A 21,845-nucleotide genomic window follows, 5' to 3' on the forward strand; every position below is an offset into this window, starting at 1 on the left:
ATTCGTACGGAGAGACAGCATTACACAATCTAATCAAAGAGCTGCTATACTATACGCGCTTTCATTCTGTGGATACTCGAACGTCATCCCCGTGCATTTTTAGCAGACGTTCTTCAGCATGACTCGCGTGTCAATAATATATGACACGCATGTAATCACTGTCCCTGTATCACAACACATGCGTTGAAATGCGGTCTGTGCACGGAGTGGCTGCATGTTCCACACGCGCGCATAAACACGCGCACATACATTCTGAACATTGCGTTATTCTCACATATGCGGGCATTCACACGGTGGCAGTGCCAGCCAATGCGTACCGGGAGCCTCTCCTCAGCGGTCTTGGCATCGACAACGTAAGTGACACCTGTGCTGTCGTCAGTAAATGTCTCTGACATCCACTTCGGAGTCAAAGGACCGAGCCCGAAACCGCTGAGACGTGCAAGGAGACTCCTGTGCCAGCTTCTGTCGCCTCCGCGAACGTGTGAGTGCAAAGTCCAAAACGAAGAAAGCGACGGCGCAGGTGACGCACATAGCCGACAACATGCGGTAGAGATTCTCGTACGACCCCAAGGTGTCCCGAAACACACCTGTAAGCAAAAGAAGACAACGCAATCACCTGTTAATACAGGAGCGAGATATGCATTGTCACAAAGCTTGAGCGAGTGACAGTCGGTGAAAGCGCCAAGCATAAACGAAAGGAGAAGCAACTAAGCAGGCTGCCATAATCTTTGGAGGTCACAGCGAAGTGGGTAGGCGCCTAATTGACCCTAGCTTGTCTAGGCTTTTACCCTCTCACTTCTCCCTTTACCACCTATACTACACTATAGATTGCTATGCTTGCTGTCATTCTTTAATTATTTCGTCTCGTCGTTTGGGCCAAGATGGCAGTCGAAGCCAGAAGGTACCTGGACTAGGAAACCCTCCCACCTTAGGGTAACACTGGGCCTCGCTCGGAACACTGTTTCTAAATAAACGTTTATTTCTCTCTCTCGTTCGCTCTGTCTTTCTACATCTTTGTCTCTACATCTGGTTCTTTGTCTTACTATTCTTTTCTTTATTATTAAGTTTCTGTCAGTTTATTTTTCTCTTCATCTCTTTCTCTCGAGCTATTGTTTCGCCTTCTATCTTTGTGTCGCTTAACTTTACTTCTATCCTTTCTTTTTTCTATTCATTCTACAATCATCCATTCCTCCTCACGTTGGATTTCGTTTCGCACCCAATCGTTATAATATACTATGATCTACCAGCGTGTCTCAATAACAGAGTGGCTAAGACGCTCGCCTTCGTATCGTGGGTACGCGGGTTCGAATCTCGCCTTGCCTGGAAATTTTTCGCTAAAAACGTATCTCTTTCCTTCACTCTCACTCTGCACTTTGTCTCTCTCACCCATCGATTGTTACAATTCACGTCGGACAAATCGGCGCACTTGTTCTCAGGGCACAGCAGAAGATCAAGAGGACAAATAGCGCGTGCATGAGGATGAAAACTTATTTTTTACAACGCATGACAAACCTCGGGCCTAACAGCTCTGCTGTAAAAAAATGTAGAGTATCAATAGTCGTGCATTAGACTAAAGCCAACGTTTTTGATGCTTTCAATACATGGCTGAACGAAGCTTACGTATTGCTCTAGAGCCCCCCGTTGAAGCAGTGAAGTGTTTCACTTTCACAACTAATTCATTTTTTCACTCATTTTATGGCATTATTGGCAATTTTACGTACTGCTGTCGCTAAGTCTAGATTACAATGGGTCACCAACGCGTACTGTAGGACTATAAACACATCTTCGAGATCATACGGAGAACTTTTTGCAGGTAGGTGCATCGGAAAAAGCGGGGGGGGGGGGTAGAATTGAGCACAGACAACCTTCCTTTCACTGCCCTGACATTTGTAATACAATATTGTGCAACGTGCATAGTTGGCTGGTAATCCTGCAATCTGTTACGCCCAGATATGCAGGACCTGGGTGGGCTAATTAGGCTGTGTAGCGTATTTCTACTGCAATGATGATGATACGTAAGTTCTTAAGGTGCAAGGACCATGCGTGGTCAAAGAGTGCCATGATCAAAGATGAGCGAAGAGCAATGGTCTATGATCGATGTGAGATGAACAGGATATGTACGATGAGATGTGCAGGGAGACTCCTGGGCCAGCTTCTGCGGCCTCCGCGCCGGATATTGCCTGGCTGTAAAGAGCCCTACAACATCGCGCCCAGGGGCGGGTTAAAAGTAATAAATAACAAAATCATGAAGGTGAAGCGAAACGTGTGGAAATGACTGTGTTAGTGACAAGGACCGCCGTAGCCGCAACATCCATACAAAGCGCGAGCTACGTATCAACTCGGAATATGGGGTGAAACTATGTCGATCTTTGAAAAACATGTACAGTGATTGAGGATTAAAAAGCGCGTCCCTACCGATAAGCATAACAGACTGTAGTAGAAGCTGCTGCCGGTAGGGCAATAAGACGTTTTTTTTTTTTTGTTAAGGCATCTAATTCGTTGCACTAGATGAGGATGAGGAGAACCGTAAGTGGTTCTCCACATGTAATGATGGACCACCACCAGACAGATGAATGTGTTTAGCGTGTATGTCGTAATTGTAGCCTGGTAAGTGTTAGTTGTATGAAGCGTGATGTGGATACTGTTGGCCAATAGGTGCTGCCTACATGTCCCGAGCTCACGTCGAAGGAAACACTTCGTGTCAACTGCAGGGACAGCCATAAATATATTGGTGGCAGAGTTATCGTGCGCGGATGCAGCTAGCTGGTCTGCCACTACGTTTCAAGAATCTCGCGTTGCCCTAGCACCCATTACACTAGACAGAATGTCGTTAAAGGTTGCAGATCATGCATAAAAGGGTGTTACAAGGGCATAATTTTTACGTTTTTGTCAGAAGTTTCAAAGCGGTTACGACGCTCAGCGATTTTGTGCATATAACAGCCCGTTATAGTTGCAATTTCTCATTATGCTTCACAGCCACAGATATCGCATAGGCTTTTGCGGTGAAAATGCTTGTTTGGACGTGAAAAATTGAATAATTTCAAAACGATGGGCGAGCAGCTGCATTCGACACCCCCGTATAAGACTTTGACGCATCCGTCGAAAATTCTGAACAAGCGTACTTACGCTGAAGTACGAGAAAACGCATGTAAATATGTGAAGTAGATGACTGTTTAGTTACTTCCTCGAGCGATACGTCACAGTCTATAACCACCACTGCCACGGTGACGGATATGATGCACGGGCCATCAAACGCTGTTCTAGTGGTGATACGCATCTTTCCTCAGCGAGGCTCCTCACACGGAGTGAGCAGGGCTGTTTCAACAAAGGATAGTTGTTGAACGAGGCATATTGGGAAATAATTTATTGTGAAATGACTGGAATGTTTCTTTCTGCATTTAGCATGAGATGGTACACAAAAGACATGTATAATCTCGAAGAAAGTCATACTATGAGCAAACCTATCATCACCTTGAGAAGGAGGCACAAGATCAGCGATCGAGCACCTCATATTGGTTCATCTGCGTTCTTTTTCGAGCTACCATCCACTTGCTCGGCTCGTTCAAAGAACCCTTTACTTTTGATGGAGGCACCGGGTATCGATTCCTGGACCTCTCGCCGGGGGTAATTAAATGAAGAAGAAAGACAGTGATACCGTGGGCTAAAAATGTGCTCGATCACTGATGTCATGCCTTTTCGTGGTGATGATAGTTTAGCCTGTGGTATCACTCTCTTTCTTCTTCATTATACATGTAACATCTCTGGAGGTGTAGCGATCATTCATTAGTTTGTGCGTACAGGCCTTCTACGGGGCTCTCGTGGAAAGGCGAATGCCTGAAATGTGCATAAGGTCTAGCTTTTTAAGAGGGATGATGTAATCCATAATATAAGTGCGTCATCTAAGCGCTTGCCTACCAGGCATGCGCTTACAAATTTAGCAGGCATTTCAGCAGGCGTACAAATTCAGCAGGCATTTCTTGTCCCCCTGCGTAGTGCTTGGACATCTTTCAGAATATTTAGTATTTTAGGCAACGTGTTCTTTCAATACTTGATCTATGGTGCGAAGGTTAGTTTTGTATCTAATATTAGGCCATACACTAGCTCATACTTTACAAACATACGTTGACAATGCAGATCAATCTCGTGATCGGGATGAAGGCCTCTCTTCGGCAGAGCAAGACACAAGTCCTATTTAGCGCGTTAAGTTTGAAATCATTCTCATCTGCCCACTGAAAAATTCACCTTGCTCAAACCTAATTTATTCTTACATTCATATAGAGAGAGGCTACACGATTTAAAACCGGCCTGTAGATCATCGCCATATGTGCACTAAAACATATTGCGTGGGATTGACAGGCGCAGGGAGCTTATTTCGGCTATGAAAAGTCTACAAATCAATAAGCCTTTTTGAGGCACTCCTGTTTCTCAGACAAATATCCGGAATAAGACTGTGCCCAGTCGAACACAGGATGTCTGGTTGGACAAATAACTTGCGATGATTGTCAGGATTCTACGCCGCCAAACTAAATGTGACAGCTCTCGCAATATGTCAAAGAGCATGTAGGCCATAGGCCTTCTTTATATCAAAGAACACAGAAATAAAACCTTCTTTTCCAACAAAGGCATCGTGAATTTACGCCTATAAACAAGAACAAGGTGGTAAATGGTGGACTTACCTCTCGAAACCCGCACTGGTATGAGTCAAGTAAGTCATTAGCCTCAGGGAAGTGCATCAGTCGCCTGTTCAACATTTTCTCAAAGACCTTACATAGACAGCTAGTTCACGGCTATTGACAGGTAGCTTGAAACTGGGGACGGGTCTTTGCCTTGTTTTAAAATGAAGATAACGACGGCTTTCTACTCGGCGGGAGCTGGTCGGAATACCATTACGCGTTATACAGGGAGAGGAAGGCTTCTTGGTTTCCAATGGGCAGGGCTTCGGGGCATTTCATACGTTGCACGGTCAGGGCCTGGGGCAGGTTCATTTCAGCAGATAACAACAACCTATAGTTTCGCGAAAAAGAAACATTTAATGTATGTCTCGTGTGCCGAGGATTAGCGCTCTATTGGCTGTTTTTGTTTGTTCTGGTTACATGGCGTTGAAACACTTCAGTGTAGTTTGACGAGCTGGAGACCTGCTAGAAGAGCGCCCAGGGAGCGTTCTCCTCATCTTTCAATCTGTCGCGTTGTATGTTAACCAGAGGAAGAGAGTGTGCTATTCGTCCTGCGGTCTTGCCAACCATGTTCCAGGCTCTCGCCCTATCTGTATAAGAATTAATGCTGGATGAACATTTCTGCCAGCTATCCCTTCTAGCTTATCCACACACACTTCTTCCATGAGACTTGATGTTTTTGAAACCACAAAGGTACCCTTCGGCTGTCGGTGGGTTCTCAAGCAAACTCCATGTTTTATTTTTTTCTTTTCGCGTCCCTTTTGACAGTCACTATTCCAGCAAGGGACGCGTCATTTTGCGCACAGTAACTTTTGTGAAATACACTTTGTTGCAGCATCAATTAGAAAAGCTTCAAGATAGCCTACAGCTGCATCTACGCTTAAACCACACATATCAGACGAAATTTGCAACTGTAGGTTTAAAATTACCAGCACAGAACTGGTAATCCGTCCCACTTTGAAGGCACTGATTGTACGATAGCTTTTTTATGCTGCCTTCCTGTGTATAGAGTGCCTCGATATTTCACTCCATCGGAGAACATTTCCATTCGGAGTAACTGACGACACCACAAATTCAGATTTCTCGTGGAAATTCTTTAACACAGAACAAATGCTCAGAGCCTTCGACTTCGTGCTTTTATGCGATAAAGTAGCCAAGAAAAAAAGAAAAAAATCTTTAAATTTCGAGTTTTTTACGTGCGTAGAAGCGTTAGAAATCGATACGGCTATCAATGTTTCTATTTTTACAGAAATCGGTGAGTGGTCGCTATATGTTTCGTTATAAACGACTGACCAAGACGAAAGCATCAATGTTGGAGCTTGTAAAACTTAAATCCACCGCTGAAGAAGTATGACTGCCCCCATATGTTCGGCTTCCCGAATTCAAACATGAAAAATGACTATACCAGGCCTAATACTATGACCGGCTGCCACTCTTTACGTTCTTACTCTCCATGTAATATGATGATGGTTGAAGTCACTTACTACTTAAATATTTTCTCCACACGTAGATATTAGAGTATCTAATGGCCGAGTGCTATGTACACCTGAAGGAAAGTAAGCATTTACTAGTGACAAAACCTGACCAGTGGGGAGAGTTAAGCGTACAATTTATATCTGGTATGCCGAAGACAGAAGCTTTAACGTCGGTTTGGCTTTATAACAAAGTTTGTTCGAAATCATTGTGACCAGCGACCGAGTTCAGAGAGCCCTTCGTCCTCTTCGTCAGGCACACACGTGCACCATCCCAGAAAATGGCAATATGCATATAGCATTATGACAATTCTGGATAAACTTTTTAGTGTATATACAAAACAACGCTGGTTCAGGTTTTTTGGTTCAGGAGGCTTAAAAAACGCGAAACTTAAGGGCACGCTGCAATGTTTTCTTAAGCGAACTTTGTTCACAAAAGAAGCAAGCTGGTATGATTGCGAGAGAAGGCTTGAAAAGCCAATAAATACACTACGGCAAACTACGAACAGTAAAGCGCCACTAAACGTAACCAACAAGTTCAACGTGACATATAGGGCATTGCCGTGTTGGCATACGCCCAGTTATTCCTTGATATTTATTTTGTTGATCGATTCATACGAGATGTTTAACGTCCCAAAACCACCATATGATTATGAAAGACGCCGTAGTGTAGGGCTCCGGAAATTTTGACACCCTGGGGTTCGGCCCCCTGGGGTTCGGCCCCCTAGGGTTCTTTAACGTGCACCCAAATCTGAACACATGGGCCCACAGCATTTTTGCCTCGAAAATGCAGCCGCCGAAGCCATGATTCAATCTCGCGACCGGTGGGTCAGCAGGCGAGTACCTTAGCCACTAAACCACCACGGCGGGGCTATGCCCGATTAATCCCAAAATGGTGAAGCATACTGCAAAAACACGCTTATCAAGAAACTACTGAGTTAGATTACAAAGAAAATGGGTTGGATAAGACATAAGCCCTAAACCTGGTTGTTGGCTCCGGTTGATATGATATTTCCGATTACAATTTTTGATAAATTTGAAATATAAAGTAGCTGTAATAACTTAAAAGCAATTTCTTCCCCACAGAGTGATCGATAAATATTGCGAAAAAAATGCAGAGGAGTCATGAATGGTCTATTTAAAAAAAAACTGCGTGCGTATTTCTGTGATTTCCATCAGGCTATCGCTTCAAGTAACTAACGTAGCGAGGGGACGGCACACACGTCCAATCTCGCCCCACTCCCGCTAAATATTTTTTCCAAGGCATACAGAGCGAAAAACGACCATGTCTTGAAAAGTGCACCTCCCCCCGTTAAAAAATTGCTGTCTACGGTCATGCTTTCTGTAGCATACCAAGGGCTGGCGGGCTGATAAATATGTGTAAATATGCACCATGCAATAAAATAAACCTGCAAAATGACCTCCATGCCGCATATTTTGTATTGAACTACATGAATATGATCGCACAAGGGGGAGGTTGTTACCACAAGCTGACGCACTGAAAGAATTACTATATATATTGCCGCTTACCTATGAGAAGAGGCCCACCGAAGGCGACAGGCAGCAAGGCGACACCGGCGATGCCCCAACACACCGATAACTTCTCCACACCGAAGTGATCACTTAGCACCACGGATTTCAAGGCCACTATACAACCCGCCGGAATGCCCGTAACGACGGCAGTCGCCACTACCTGCGGAAAAGAGGTGGCGTGTGGCATAGCGATCAGGCAGATAGCTTCAGCCAGCAGGCACATCGCCACCAGGAGGTAGCGGCTGAGCCGCGCACGATCCCAGAAGAACGGTATCACTAGCCGTCCCAGCATTTCAGCCGTAGCCACGTACATGACCATGGGTTCTGCTTGACGCCTTGCGGCGCCTCTGTCTGCCGCATAGTCCAATACTGTCGTCTCGAAAGTGATTGTAGTGTACTCGCCGATTGTGAATGTGCCTACGAGAATGTAAAGGACTGGGTTCTTGAGGAGCACCAAGATGCTGCTCCAGACGCTGTTTGGTGTCTTCGTTCGCGCGAGGCAATTTTCGTCGTGTTCCGCGCGAGATGACTTGCAGCATCCTCGGCACGTTTTCTTGGCGGGTCCTTTTGAGGGCGGGAAGTTCGCACCATTAACCCTTGCACAGCCCTTATCAGTCGGAAAGTGAGTGGTCCCATTTCGGTGGCACACCTCGTCCTTCTCTCGAACAACGTCCGTCACGGTGTTCAGCTTGTAGCCTGTCCCACACGTAGAGTCAGAAGCGTTGTTATTCTTAGTACGCAACACGGTGGCATTGGATGAGTTGCTCTGGTGTCCACGAAAGTCTTTCCAGAACACATCGCCACCATTTGTTATAATTCCCGAATGAACGGCCTTTGGTACGCCATTTGCATCTACTCCACGATGGCTGTCTATACCACAGCTATTCGTGTTTTTATCAGCAGGGTCAACGCTTCGCCAACCGCAGCGTATGTTTAGAGGCCGCGGCTTGTTCATGAGCATGGCGACGGGCAGGGTGTTAACAGTGATTGCCGAGAGCAACAGCAAGCCGCCGTGGAGGCCGTACTCTCTGAGCAGCGCCGAGAGAAGCAGAGGGAAGGCGAGTGGCGCCAACGTCATGCCGGTGTACTTGAAACCACTGGCGGTGGCCCGGTACTTGTCGAAGTACAGCATGTTATATATTGACAAGCAGAGCATGATCATGCCGACAGATAAACCTGCAACAAGCCAAATAGAGAATATGCATGCCAACAGTGTAGAGGTTGTCTTTACATACACCCACGAGCAAAAGTAAACGTATTGTGGGCTGCGAGGTGAAATGGCCGTATAGGTTGTCTGCGGCTCATCAGCTTGAAAGCATTGAGCTGTCTGCGGCACTGCTCTGGCGAATTTGTGCTGAATAATACCCGCAAGAAAAGGCCGACTGCATTTTTGCCACACACCCCGATTCTCTATGTACTTTTGTTCCCGGCTTTACATATAATATGCTGCAAATCTAGCGTTTTCTAGTAAAAGCGCGGATTTTTTCGCAAATGATATATTCGCATAGTATATTGTGTAAGTTTCTATATTAAATGACAAAATTACTTGGGGAGTGAATGAAGCACAAACCTTGCCACAACATTCCAACAAAGCAGGGAAAGGCAGCATTTTGACTCATATTGTGGCTTCATTTTCGCAATGCAGTGGTCCAAGTTGAAATGTGTCTTATGTATATTTTGCTGAACGCTTTGTTGATCAGAAATACAGCAAGGTTAAACGACGATTTTTTTTATTCTAAACGAGAAAGACAATTTCCAACTTAACAACCTCAGCACATTCCAAGTTTGCCTTTGCTTCTACTTTACTGCCTAGCACATCAGTGCAAACTTCCTGCAGGGTCTTTTCGACAGCGAATAATATGCCATACAACTTCTTTCCTTCGTATTGGTAATACTACTGAATGAATAACACACGTCTCTTTCACCTCTACGCCTCGCTCATCTGCAACGCTGACAAGCCTATACGAAATCTGCATGGGAAGTTTCTGCAGGGTGCCGAAAAGCTAGCGCTCAAGAATCAGATCTATTTATGTGGTACCCAAAATTATCTACTGGGGACATCTACAAGCGTCATGCTCACCGCTTAAGAAGCCCAACGTAACACACATCCAAGTAATGTCGGGCACGAAGGCTGAAGCCACTAGCGCGCTGAAGTTCAGCAGACTTCCGGTTATTGCGATTTGGTAGATGGTGAATCTCTCTTGCAACACCGTGACTAGCAAACCTGCAACAAAAATCACCGACGTGTCAGTGTAGACTTGTTCGTGCGACATGGTAAGTAACGTTTCTAGTTGTGCAAGAAGAAAAAAATATAAATAAATGCAGGACGCTATGAGTGACTTTTGCTTTGGGCTGATCACTTGATCACATGTTTTTTCTTAATCTTTTGAGCTCACGTTACCGACAAGTTACTCGAAAATTTTCCTCGCATAGTTCATAGTCTATTTACTTGCGTTATTCAGAACATTTACCAGCGACACAACACGCATTCGATTCTTGGAAGACATGTTCCTAAGGTGCACTGAACTGTCGCGAAGTTGTTGGCGATGTAGAGAAAGAACAATCGATGATTTGTACATTCAAAACCAAATACTTAATCTTCCGTTACTTTTATCACCAGAAGTAACTTCCCTGCGCACATATGACAAACATTGGATGATTCAAGACTGCTTATTGATCTTCATGGCGAAATGCCTACTACTGCATCTCAATGCTTTACGTATGGACGACATTAACCAATTCGGATAGTGTCATTGTGAAGCACGTTATTGTTTCTCTACCATTGATAGAATGTATGCTAGCCGTTGTGCTGGGCAAGCGACTACGGAAGTACGCTGCCTGTGAATGATGGCGCCGGCTTCCGGGAAATATGGAAACGCCTTTCCCATTAGACTTGGCTGTTCCTTGAAGAACCACAGGCCTTCGAATTTATTCCCTATTTCCTCAAATTTGCATGCCTTATGACATAGTTATATTGACTCGCAAGCGAGCGACAGTTCTGATTGAATGGTCGATTGATATGTGGGGTCTAACGTCGCCAAACCACCATACGATTATAAGAAACGCCATATTAGAGGGCTCCGGAAATGTAGACCACCTGGAGTTCTTTAACGTGCACCCAAATGTGAGCACGCGGCCTACAGCATTTCCGCTTTCTTTAAAAATGCACCCGCTGCCGCCAAGATTCGATCCCGTGACCTGCGGGTCAGCAGAGAATAATTTTAGCCACTATACAATACCGCTGCGGGGCAAGCGACAGTTCTGTAAATCAGCTAGACACCGTTTCATATATATTGTGCAACGCTTCAGAAGCTATGCGAGAAGTTGCTTAGCCATGTGCACGCGTTGCGCTTCGATTTCGTCGTTGTAAGGGCCTTTCCACGCGCTGCCCGCACAGCCGCAACGCACGCGCCGGGACGCCTGCCTCAACCAGGCGGGGACCAAAATAAGTGAATCGGAGACGCTCTTTGACCCTCCATTAGGTGTGGCACGGGTCCCGGCCCGTGAGTTGCGACTATGCGGGTAGCACGTGGACAGACCCTAAACGGGCCCTCTGCGATTGGGTCCGCCTGCACGCTACCCGAACTGATCGCGGAGGCCACAATACAAACACACTAAACGATTTGAAATAGTGTATTGCCAACTGTGTGAGAAACAGACTATCTTTACTTCTAAAGTACAAAAACCATTTTCGTTTATATTTTCACAACCGCTGTGGATCTTCCAGTGTGATTGTCCCGCCACGGTGGTCTAGTGACTAAGGTACTCGGCTGCTGACCCGCAGGTCGCGGGATCAAATCCCGCCTGTGGCGGCTGCATTTCCGATGGAGGTGGAAATGTTGTAGGCCCGTGTACTCAGATTTAGGTGCACGTTAAAGAACCTCAGGTGGTCAAAATTTCCGAAGCCCTCCACTACGGCGTCTCTCATAATCGTATGGTTGTTTTGGGCGTTGAACCCCACAAATCAATCTTCTAGTGTGATTCGTCATCAGCTTTAAAAAGGAACTCCGGTGCATTTTCAACAATACTAAGATAATGCTGTTTTCTAATAGTATTGACAGTCCTGAAAAAGCTAGGGAAGTTCAGTTTGCTCAGGCACTCGTAAACAATTTTCATTAAGCAAAAAACGACGAGTCAAGGCAGAAACCAAAACAGGGAGCGGCTCTGTCATCCATGGTGGGTATCCAATGACGTCACGAGATCCGCTACACCCCGCCACGGTAGGCCAGGGTGTAAACAAAGCTCCCGTGCCTCGATCTTCTGATGCGCGAGAAGCAAGTTGGTGATGTCATCCGACGTGGAATGAAGCTGTGCCGCTTGTCGGAACCTCCTAGAAGAAATCGTGCGCTGCATCCGTCTGCTGCGAAAGGCGGGGTTTTCGAAAAAAAGGGTAGGCCCTGATGTCATATACACAGGGTGGCCCGTGTTTACAAGTGCGATTCCAGAATCGGCTACAAATTTTAGAATTAGTTTTCTGAAAAACTGAATGAGTTATGGTTGTAAATTTTGGCCCTTATCCCCACGGTACCAACATGAACACATGTTCGAAGTTTTATTAGCATCGTTTAATATCACCAAAAAAAACGCCAGAGTTCCCCTCTAAGCGAACGTAAACGACACCAGGTGGTCCAAATTTTCGGAGCCATTCACACAACCTCTCTCATATTCATATCCTGGTTTTGGAACGTTAAACCTCAACAATTTTTTTATTGTTATTACATACTTTATTTTTCTCTCTACTTGTTCTCTCATAAGCCAAAGCTGTAAAATCCTACGCAAGCAAAAAAAAAGTAGGCAGACATGTCCTGAAATTACAGAAAACATAAATAAAAAGCACGTGCAGGCTTATGATGATGATTTTGTTTAACTAACAAAGCTTCTCAGAGAATAAAAAGCTCCTTCATTAAAACGATAACAAACAGGTCACATTTCCGGATGGGAGGATTATTGAAATATTTCTTGGCGTGGCCGCATAATAAAGTTCTCTATATTTTACTATATACCGCAGCCCCGCCGTGGTGGTCTAGTGGCTAAGGTACTCGGCTGCTGACCCGCAGGTCACGGGATCAAATCCCGGCTGCGGCGGCTGCATTTTCGATGGAGGCGGAAATGTTGTAGGCCCGTGTGCTCAGATTTGGGTGCACGTTAAAGAAACCCAGGTTGTCGGAAGTTATGGAGCCCTCCACTACAGCGTCTCTTATTATCATAAGGTGGTTTTGGGACGTTAAATCCCAGATATCAATCAATCATTACTATATACCGCATAAGTCGCTATAGCTTCCACAGCTTTACATTTGATGTGTGAAATGGAGCATAGAAACGAGGCATCAGTGCTCAAAGCTTTCTTAAATGCCTCCGGAGGTTTATCTGTAGTCTTACATATATAAACGATTCCTTTTTTTATTTTTTAACGTGACTTCTTTCGTCGTAAGCGCTTTACAACACGCAGCGCCGAATCCTTGAATGAAAAGCGCGCTGACAGGCAGAGCAACGCGGGCAGCCTCGAGATATACTCCAACACCTTGACTTTACGTAGGTTGTAAACGGCTCATGGCAGTCATTACCCTCGCCCCATCTATAAAAGGCGCGACACAACAATCGCGTTGCGAAAGCGGCCACGCGGCTGTGGAGTAAGCCCTGTCCCAGATTGCTGACCATCATACACGCCGGCCGATTCTCGATTGCCGTGTTTTGAGCGAAGCGGCTCATTGCCAAGGTCAGGGCAATTCCGGACGCGCCACCGGCCGTGCTTGCCGAGTTTCCTCTATATCGCTCATTCATCTTTCTTCTCTCTTGTTACACAACGCAGCCTGGACCTCGCACTCTATTGCAGAGATGCCAGATGCGACCAAGATAACAAGCAAATAATGATCACTAAAGAACCGGAATTGTAACTTTTTTTTCGCGATCCTGGCAATGAACTATTTTTAATTGGAAAAAGTTCTGAAACTAGGAGTTAGAACAACGCCTTTTATTATTTCGTACAGCAAAAATACACAGTAATATGAACCTGAACGCTTATTTTCTTTTAGCAATGTGTCCAGGCTAGATGAACGCACGTTCACCTCATTGCATGAGTAAACTTACTTTTTGCTTCCCCCATGACTTCATGACTGTTGTCATGAAGTCATGGGGGAAGCAAAGTCACGAAACGCACTCTTGGTTAACGTGATGGTTTATTGCTTAACTAACTATAATTGGCGGGCAAATGGAACTAAGCCTCCAAAAACGCGACAACTGACTGTAATATTATGCAAGCGACTTGGCGAAAAACAAGAAGCACAATGACGCTTATATTTAGCACAACTCGTAACTGTGCCCCAGTCCGACTGCGTTCCAGAGTGCATTTCGATTCGATAGTATGACTGAGGCCTAAATACAAGTTGTACGAATATTGCCACTTTCATCTTATAAGCAATTCTTCATCCGAATTTGAGCATTAACGAAGTTCAAGGCTCGTTTTTGTATTTTTTTAACAAACGATGGTTCCCAATGCATAGGCCCTTTCTGTCAGAAACACTCGTCATGCAAAAGTCATGCTTTCAGAAGAAAAAGAATTAAAAAAGCTCAGACCAAAATGACACGTAAAAACCCATATGTGGCACTTGTTATTCTTACCTATAAATCATGGTAACTATGTATGTGATGCGCTATTGCCAACAAAAGATTTGAGGTCTTCTCTAAGTGTTTACTTCTTCTTTCCTTTCACTGCACTGAAAACTAAGACAGAATATTACGTCTTCAGGCTGCATCCCCATCGTCACCTCAGTAACCAGTCCTCGCAATTAGGCGGCAGTGATTGTCGATCGAACAACTTTAAATTCCAGCGTTAGAAACATGTGCCACGTTGCAATTCTTCCGCGCAATGCTTAGCGTGAGTTTAGTTAGTTATCGTATTAATCAGTCAGTCAGTCGATTGGTCGGTCGAAGTTTATCAGTGCACTTAATCGATGCTTCACATGCAGTATTCATACTACGAGTGAATTTCGAGCGACTTTTGTTTTTTAATAAGCATAATAAGTCTCGGTGAGAGGCTGCTTTTGAATTTAGCAGCGATCGAGGATACGGCCGCCACGGTGAAGAATCAGATGTACCTTTTCTTGCATAAGATATAAGCTTTCACAGCAGCTGGTAAAACTAAATCCTATCAGCGAGTGTTCTACACTTGCTGTAATGGCTACTATAGCGGTGCTGGCGAACACTCTTAGGTTTAAATGCACATATATTTTTCGCAAAGTGGACAGCGAGATTACAACCGCTGTAGCTCAGCTGGTCGAGCATTGGAAGGTGGCAGGTTTATTCGATGATCACAGGTTTGGATCCTGCCAGCAGCGAGTTATCGTTCCGTCCGCTTTTCTTTCTTCACGATACACTACAATTACCTCAAACAACATTCCTTATACTTTCCTTGTTAGCTAGCTCTCATTGTTAGTTGTCATTATTATTGTGTATCACAAACTAAAATGAGCCCTTGATCTCCCTTTCCTTCCTACATGCTATCACCTAAAAAAAAGATAGTTGCGCACAAACTACACATGAACGCAGAAGACACGTAGGAGCGCAAACATCCTATCAGCGTCACTTTACGATCATTCAAGGCGTACCTGCCACGTGCGCCATCACTACATTTAGTGTGAGGGGCCAGCTGGCGCTCTGGTGGCTCACGCCAAATTCGTCAATGAAGGCCACGTAGAAGAGCGCACTGTTCTTTGATATCAGCATGGCCAGCAGGGCCGACATCGCCGACAGGGGCGCCAGACTCCAGCAGCGGTCCACAACGATGTCGCGACGGTCTTCCAGCTCCTTTGCCATGGCAGCGCCGTGGTTCATACCTGCGTGCAAAAAATAAAAGAGAATCCCGGCTGTGGCGGCTGCATTTCCAGTGGAGGCGAAAATGTTGTAGGGCTGTGTGCTCAGATTTGGGTGCACGTTAAGAAACCCCATGTGGTCGAAATTTCCGGAGCCCTCTACTACGGCATCTCTCAAAATCATATAGTGGTTTGGAGACGTTAAACCCCACACTTCAATCAAGTTAGAATAGAAAAAGAAAAGCAAAAAGAGCACCCCAGGTTTTTACTGCGAAAAATATAATATTACACTAGGAAGGCCTTACTCAAATGCTCCTACCATCGTAATTACTCGCCAAATAAACGCATTTTCTCGTTCCCTAAAAACAGATGGAACGTTTGTGGGTGCGTTAATATCAGGCCGGGTAAATTTCACGAATTCTTTTTTCAGGATAATGATATTGTAGTTTTGGGGTGTTAAACCCCACATGTCAATCAATCAATGATTGAAACGTTAACGTAGAACTAGGCAAACGCATCTTTTCCGCACCAGCGTCTGGCTACACCTACGTATTCAACGTTGGCATATGTTTTACGCCTTAGCTCACAGCACGTGGGCACGGGCAGTGAGGTACATTCAAGACGGGCAAATCATTCTTAATTCGGGGCGCGTGCTTGCGCGTTTTCACCGCCACTTCGTTGTCTTCTATTAGGCGTCACCTCCTCACATAAGCCCCCATTTGAAGGAGCGTTCTATATAAAAGAACACTGTCACTTGAGGATAGACAGACAGACAAAAAACTTTTTTGGATCCTGAGAAACACTGCTTCTTTAGGGGAACGTCACGGGCCACTCCCACGTCGGAACGGGAAGCTCTAGCCTCACTGCCGCATGATCACATTCACATGGTCTCGACAGCACCCACTGGAAGACGGAAATGCCATAGACTCCTGTTAACAATGTCGTACCCACCTTCAGCAGCGTAATAATATACAGTGGTAATTGGTATGTGACGTTTAACGTCCAAAAATGACTATGTATAAATAAGAAAGAGGCCATAGGCAAGGAATACGGTATTTTCTACCACTTCAGGTTCGTTACCGTGCGCACAAGTCTGAGCACACGAGCCTACCGCATTGCCGCCTTGGCCGGAATTCAATCTATTGAGCAGCTGGTCAGCAGCCCAGTATCTTAGCCACTAGACCACAGTATAGCACCGCAGTGGTGCTATACTATGGTAACAGCACTAACACGCCAACACGTGCAGCTTATCGTAACAGTCGTATTGGCGGGGGTCCGCGCGTCACAGGAGTCTGAAACCACACCCGAAGAATCATGAGTTGTTTCACCAGTTACGCTTGCCGGTTGTCTAATAATCAGCAGCTTATGTAGACGATTCTTGGCCCAAATGTATTAAACAAACCGTTATAAAAATATCGTCATGCATGGGATGACACTCGATCAGCATCGCTTTAAACATATGCTTTTCTAATTCAAGATGAAGCATCGTGTTGTCTCGAACAGTATACTGAATAATCATTCTATCAGCTTTGAACATACCACCTAATACATTTACGCTCTGAAATCACAACCCACGGCGTGTATCTGAAGTGTCTCGAATAGCAGCTTTGTAGCACGCAGGTAATCAGAGCGAGAATGAAATTCCTCATAAATGAATGCCGCCTGCGGGAAAACTGCGCAGGAAAGAGTGTAGTTTTTTTATATCTCACAAATTTGTGGCGAGCGGATTAGCACCATTAAGATTTACCCTGGCAGACCAGTGCAATAAGAAAACTTAGTGGATACCTCTTTTTAGAATTCAGTATAAAACGAAAGTGAAACTTGTCTATGCCGAAGAATAGTTGAGCATTCATTGCGCATCACTTCGCCTAGAGGGCGAGAGAACGAAAGCTGCAGTAACAAATTGCAATGCCACGCGAAGAACATCAAGCCGCTCGATACTTGCAGCACACACCTCAAGCATAAAGCACACACGAAATGAGCGTACACAGGACGAGCACGGAGACACAATTGTTACATCTCGACAGTTAAAGCACGCTGCCCAAACAGAAAGGCGCGTGGTATGAACGCTCAGGTATACACAGGACGAGTGCCAGCAGCGGTGCCCATTCTTCTTCGTGTATGAGCAGCGCGCTCCTTTTGTGAACACGGCTGTGGTAGTGAGCGAAATGACGTTTGTGCTCTCTTCATCTAGTGTAACTTCAAATCAAACCAGCCGTGGAAGCACAATAGGTACAAAGCGTCCTAATCCCGCAGCACTATGACCTCTTGAGCGAGCGCGCCGTACGCGCACCCGTCGTGCTATCTCACTTCTCTTGACGGAAACGCGCTCAAATTGCCGAGCTCTGATCATCGCCAGTGATAGGCCTCAGAGCTAGGCTATTTGGCAAATGGCTCAACGTTAACATGTAGAAGAAGTGTGAACAACTCTCGATGTGAAGAACTCAAGCAGTGTTGGCCAATGAGGTTTTTTTACTAACGCTTGAGCACTTATTGTCGCTATGTGATTGTACTTTTGTTTGCTCTATTTTTGTCTTTATTACGCAAATACTTCAATAAATACTATGATAGAAAGGAAAAGAATTGTTTATTGGCATAGTCGTTAGCGTTGCGCGCTGAGAAGCGCGAGGTCACTGGTTCGATGCCTCGCTGCGCAGCTTCTTGTTCTCGCTTTTTTTGTGCAATCTGCTAATAAATATTTTGCGTCATCATATCGATCCATCATGGAAATACGTCATAGAGCCGTAAAAGATCTCGGCATAAAGCACTTTCTTAATGTACCTTCTACTATGAGCACTCGTTTGGCGACCAACAGCACGTTGTAGAAATCATGTCTCTCTCTCTCTCTCTCTTTTTTTGCTTTTCCACGTTCGTAGCACTGTATTTTTCTTTTATCGTTGTTTCCGCTCTTGGTTACCGCACTACATGGATTGAGCAACGGAGACTGTTTTTCCGTGTTCTCATGCACGGTATAGATTTACGCAGCAACACTTAGCGTCAGAGGATATTGTAAGGAAAGCCTTTACGCCCAAGTCTTTTAAGGCAATTTGAAGGCATGTCGGCATTATTGTTGATTTTTGAGCATGGTGTTTGCTCAAAAAAAATTGCACATCACAAGGCTTGCGTCTGCGTGGAAACGTAAACATTCTGCTCTAGCTACAACAGCCAGAAGCTAGTTCACCTGCTTCACTTGAACGATCTTTTTTTGTAACCAAGAGCTGCGCGTGCTTGTGTTATGCACAAGGACGTGCACTTCACGTCCAATGCACATCCTCGTGTGATGGTCTCTGAAACAGTGTTGGATTCAAACACGGCAGTGTCTTTTTATGACCGGCGAATGCAAAGCTGTACAGGCACATGCAATGTAGAGTTGTACTGTCACTGGGGCATGTTCTGTGAATTCCTTCGACTTTACAAGCCTTGTGTCAACATTACGCGAACAGCTGACAACCAGTTTGCAGTAAAAATGGGAGGAGGAGGTAAGTTTATTTACAGAAAGGCAGAGAGGTCGGCCTGAGCGATAGCTTGCTCTAGCCTGCTACTCTACACTGGGGGAAGGGAAAGGGGAAAAGAAAGATTAATGGATGACGATGGTGAGATAGAGAGGTGAGTATGTAGTGTTCTTTCTAGCTGAGACACATTTCATAGCCGCGCACATAGTCCAGTTGTTTCCAAAAAGGTTATAACTGCTCTTGTGACCGCAGTTGCACTGTTGGTGTTTGGCCAAGGGCCCAACATGGTCTCATCAGCTAATGACCTACTGCAATATAGTTCAGTAGAAGAAATCAGTGTTTGTCGTTCACGCGCGTATGGTGGGCAGACACAAAATATGTGCTCAAGTGTTTCTGGCACATCACAGTGTTCACAATTAGGACCGGTGTCACTGCGACCGATGATATGTGCATAACGTCTGGTGTACGCAAATGTGCATAACGTCTGGTGTAAAAATGAATTTATACTGTGCCTATAGGTACATTGCTCGATGCTATTGGCAGGTATTTTTATTTCGCACCTTTTTTCTTTCTTTTTTTATGTTATCGGGACATTAAGTTATTATATATAAAGCACGGTATAGACCAATGAGCTGCGACAACATAGTCAAACCACAATCACACAAAGCTCCGGTCGATGTTAATCAGGCCCTTACTATGATGACCACTTGAAAAATTGATTAGCTTTAAAATTGTATGTAAATCCAAGTTTTCTTACGCAAAAGCTACTACTACTGAGCTTTTCAGCTACGAAGGGTTCTAACAAACACTAAAAACTAGGTAATAATGAACTTCGATTACAAAGTGAATATGATGGAAAATATCTAAGAATGTTTTGCAAGAGTGTAAGTTGATCATTTCCAATAGCCATCGTGGTGGGAATACGCATGTGCAGTTTGCTTCGTTGGCAATTTCGTTTTACTTTTCAATACAAGAACGTGCGATAAACGTATCTTTCTGTTTTAACAGTCCTTGGAAACCCTCACGCGTTTACTATGCTTCTTTACTAATTAGGCTGAGTCTGAAGGGCGTGCGGCCTATCCGAAGTGTGCAAAATGTAACTTCAGCAACCATCATAATCCAGTTCCAACCAGTTTAGGCAGCTTGAAATGATTGGAGTGAATAACTTACAATGACGAAGATTAATGCTCTTGGAATCTTTCCTCCGGCAGACAAGCAAACGTGGTCGCTGAGGATTGAATCGATGCCGAAGTTCTCTTCTTATAGCTGCTCCGGCAACTAGATGACTGGATTTTTCTCGCGCGACGTCCAGATTGTTCCTCGCGTATGTCTACAGAAAACCCATCTAGATGCAGCCACATGGCATATCGCCAGCACCGACGACAGCCACAAAGCAAATACTTTTGCTTTCAATGATATCCGCAAACGCTGGACACCGTCTCGGAGAGGGAAAACGAAACCGCCACTTGCTAAGTGTAAGTGCCACAGCGAAGGTTTAAGTGGCGCGGCAGTCATGAACTGCAATAGACGGAAAACTTGATCGTGTTTTCGAAATATATGTAATATGCGCTTGCACAATTCTCCTTCGGCCGCTTTGCCTTGCAACAAGCACGTGTCTGAGCCTATATTTCAAGCTGGCGCACAGTGCACCTGCATGGCCTCTTCGAGTCGCGTTTCAATCGTTCAGTGAGTTGTGCCCTAAGCACATTGGGTCCTCAAGGCTTTAAAACGGATAATGATGATGATATATGGTGTTTTTTGGCGCAAGCGCCATTTGATGGCCAAAGAGCGCCTTTAAAACGGATAAACGTCCTGCAATAAAATGAGCGTGCTCTCATATCTCATCTTCCAGGGGTTCTCAAGGACGCGCAACAGTAAACCCATGGTATGAATGTGGAGCTGTCGGTAATAAGGAATAAGTCGAAGACGGCTTTAAATAACCGAGAAAAAGGAAATATAAATCGTGAAGCGGTATATAATTGACTCATGCTCAGTTTGTGCTGTTCTGTTGGCCAAGTCACCCTGTCTTTGACAATATGTAAAAAATTTTCCACATCTGGTGTCTTAGTTTGCGGGCTGTCTTTTCGGAGAAACTCTGAAAAATCGATTTAAACACTCGCCAGTAAATTTTTGACAATTCAGACTTATCCGATAAACTCCGTCTTTTAATGAGCATTTTCTACGTTAATGATGATACGTGATGTTTATTGGCGTAAGCGAAATTTATTGCCGAAGAGGGCCAGTGCGTGATTAGCAGTGTGATCAATGGTTATGTAAGGCGCCTATATAGAGGCCTCGAATTCGTTGCCCTAAAGGCGGGTACAACATATAGGTTTTAAAATTATGAGCATGACGTCAATTGTGTGCATTCAAAATTAGCGGTGAACGGTTGCGATAATGAAATCATAAAGTGGTGGACAATATATAGCATGGGTGCCTACTCAAAGCCTTTGTGGCCAACGGCAGGGAGGCCATTGCTTTATTTAATGTAACCGCCGCAGCAATGACCTCCGTTCAGAGTTCATGATACGGATAACCCGGGTAGATAACGTGAAACCAATGAACATCATTTTAAAAAATTGGCCACGTATCTGCACGTTTTTGCAAATGTCGTCGAAAGATGATAGTCTTGAGTGTGGAGAGAGTGAGCAAGATATTTATTTGATGTTCTGCGCAGGAAAATCAGTGAGTGGTATTCTGGAAGCACTCAGTGCCTCGAGCGTGCAGCGGAGCCGAACGAGTGCCTCAAGTGACGTCACACGTGAGACATGAGCGCCATCTGGCAGTTTTCTTAGAAAACAAAGCGCCTGGTTCCGAGATGGGTGAGCGCGCGCATCTCAGAGGTGATAAGAAGTAGAAAGCAAGGCGACGGTAGGTGCCACCACCGCCTCGTCTTAGCAAAGCGTT

At 45.0% G+C, this 21,845-nt stretch overlaps 1 protein-coding gene across 1 annotated transcript; it reads right to left on the bottom strand.

Moving 5' to 3' along the window:
- Window positions 1-375: 375 nt before the first annotated feature.
- LOC119186186 (monocarboxylate transporter 5) lies at window positions 376-20,197 on the bottom strand. The gene is made up of 5 exons (XM_075888097.1): window positions 20,109-20,197; window positions 15,283-15,510; window positions 9,759-9,902; window positions 7,676-8,854; window positions 376-587 (listed from the first exon to the last, which is right to left on the bottom strand). The coding sequence occupies exons 2-5, from the start codon at window positions 15,506-15,508 to the stop codon at window positions 376-378; spliced, it is 1,761 nt and encodes a 586-aa protein (XP_075744212.1). The 5' UTR covers window positions 15,509-15,510; window positions 20,109-20,197.
- Window positions 20,198-21,845: the final 1,648 nt, after the last annotated feature.

This window comes from Rhipicephalus microplus, chromosome 3 (assembly GCF_043290135.1).
Source record: "Rhipicephalus microplus isolate Deutch F79 chromosome 3, USDA_Rmic, whole genome shotgun sequence".
Classification (NCBI taxonomy): domain Eukaryota; kingdom Metazoa; phylum Arthropoda; class Arachnida; order Ixodida; family Ixodidae; genus Rhipicephalus; species Rhipicephalus microplus.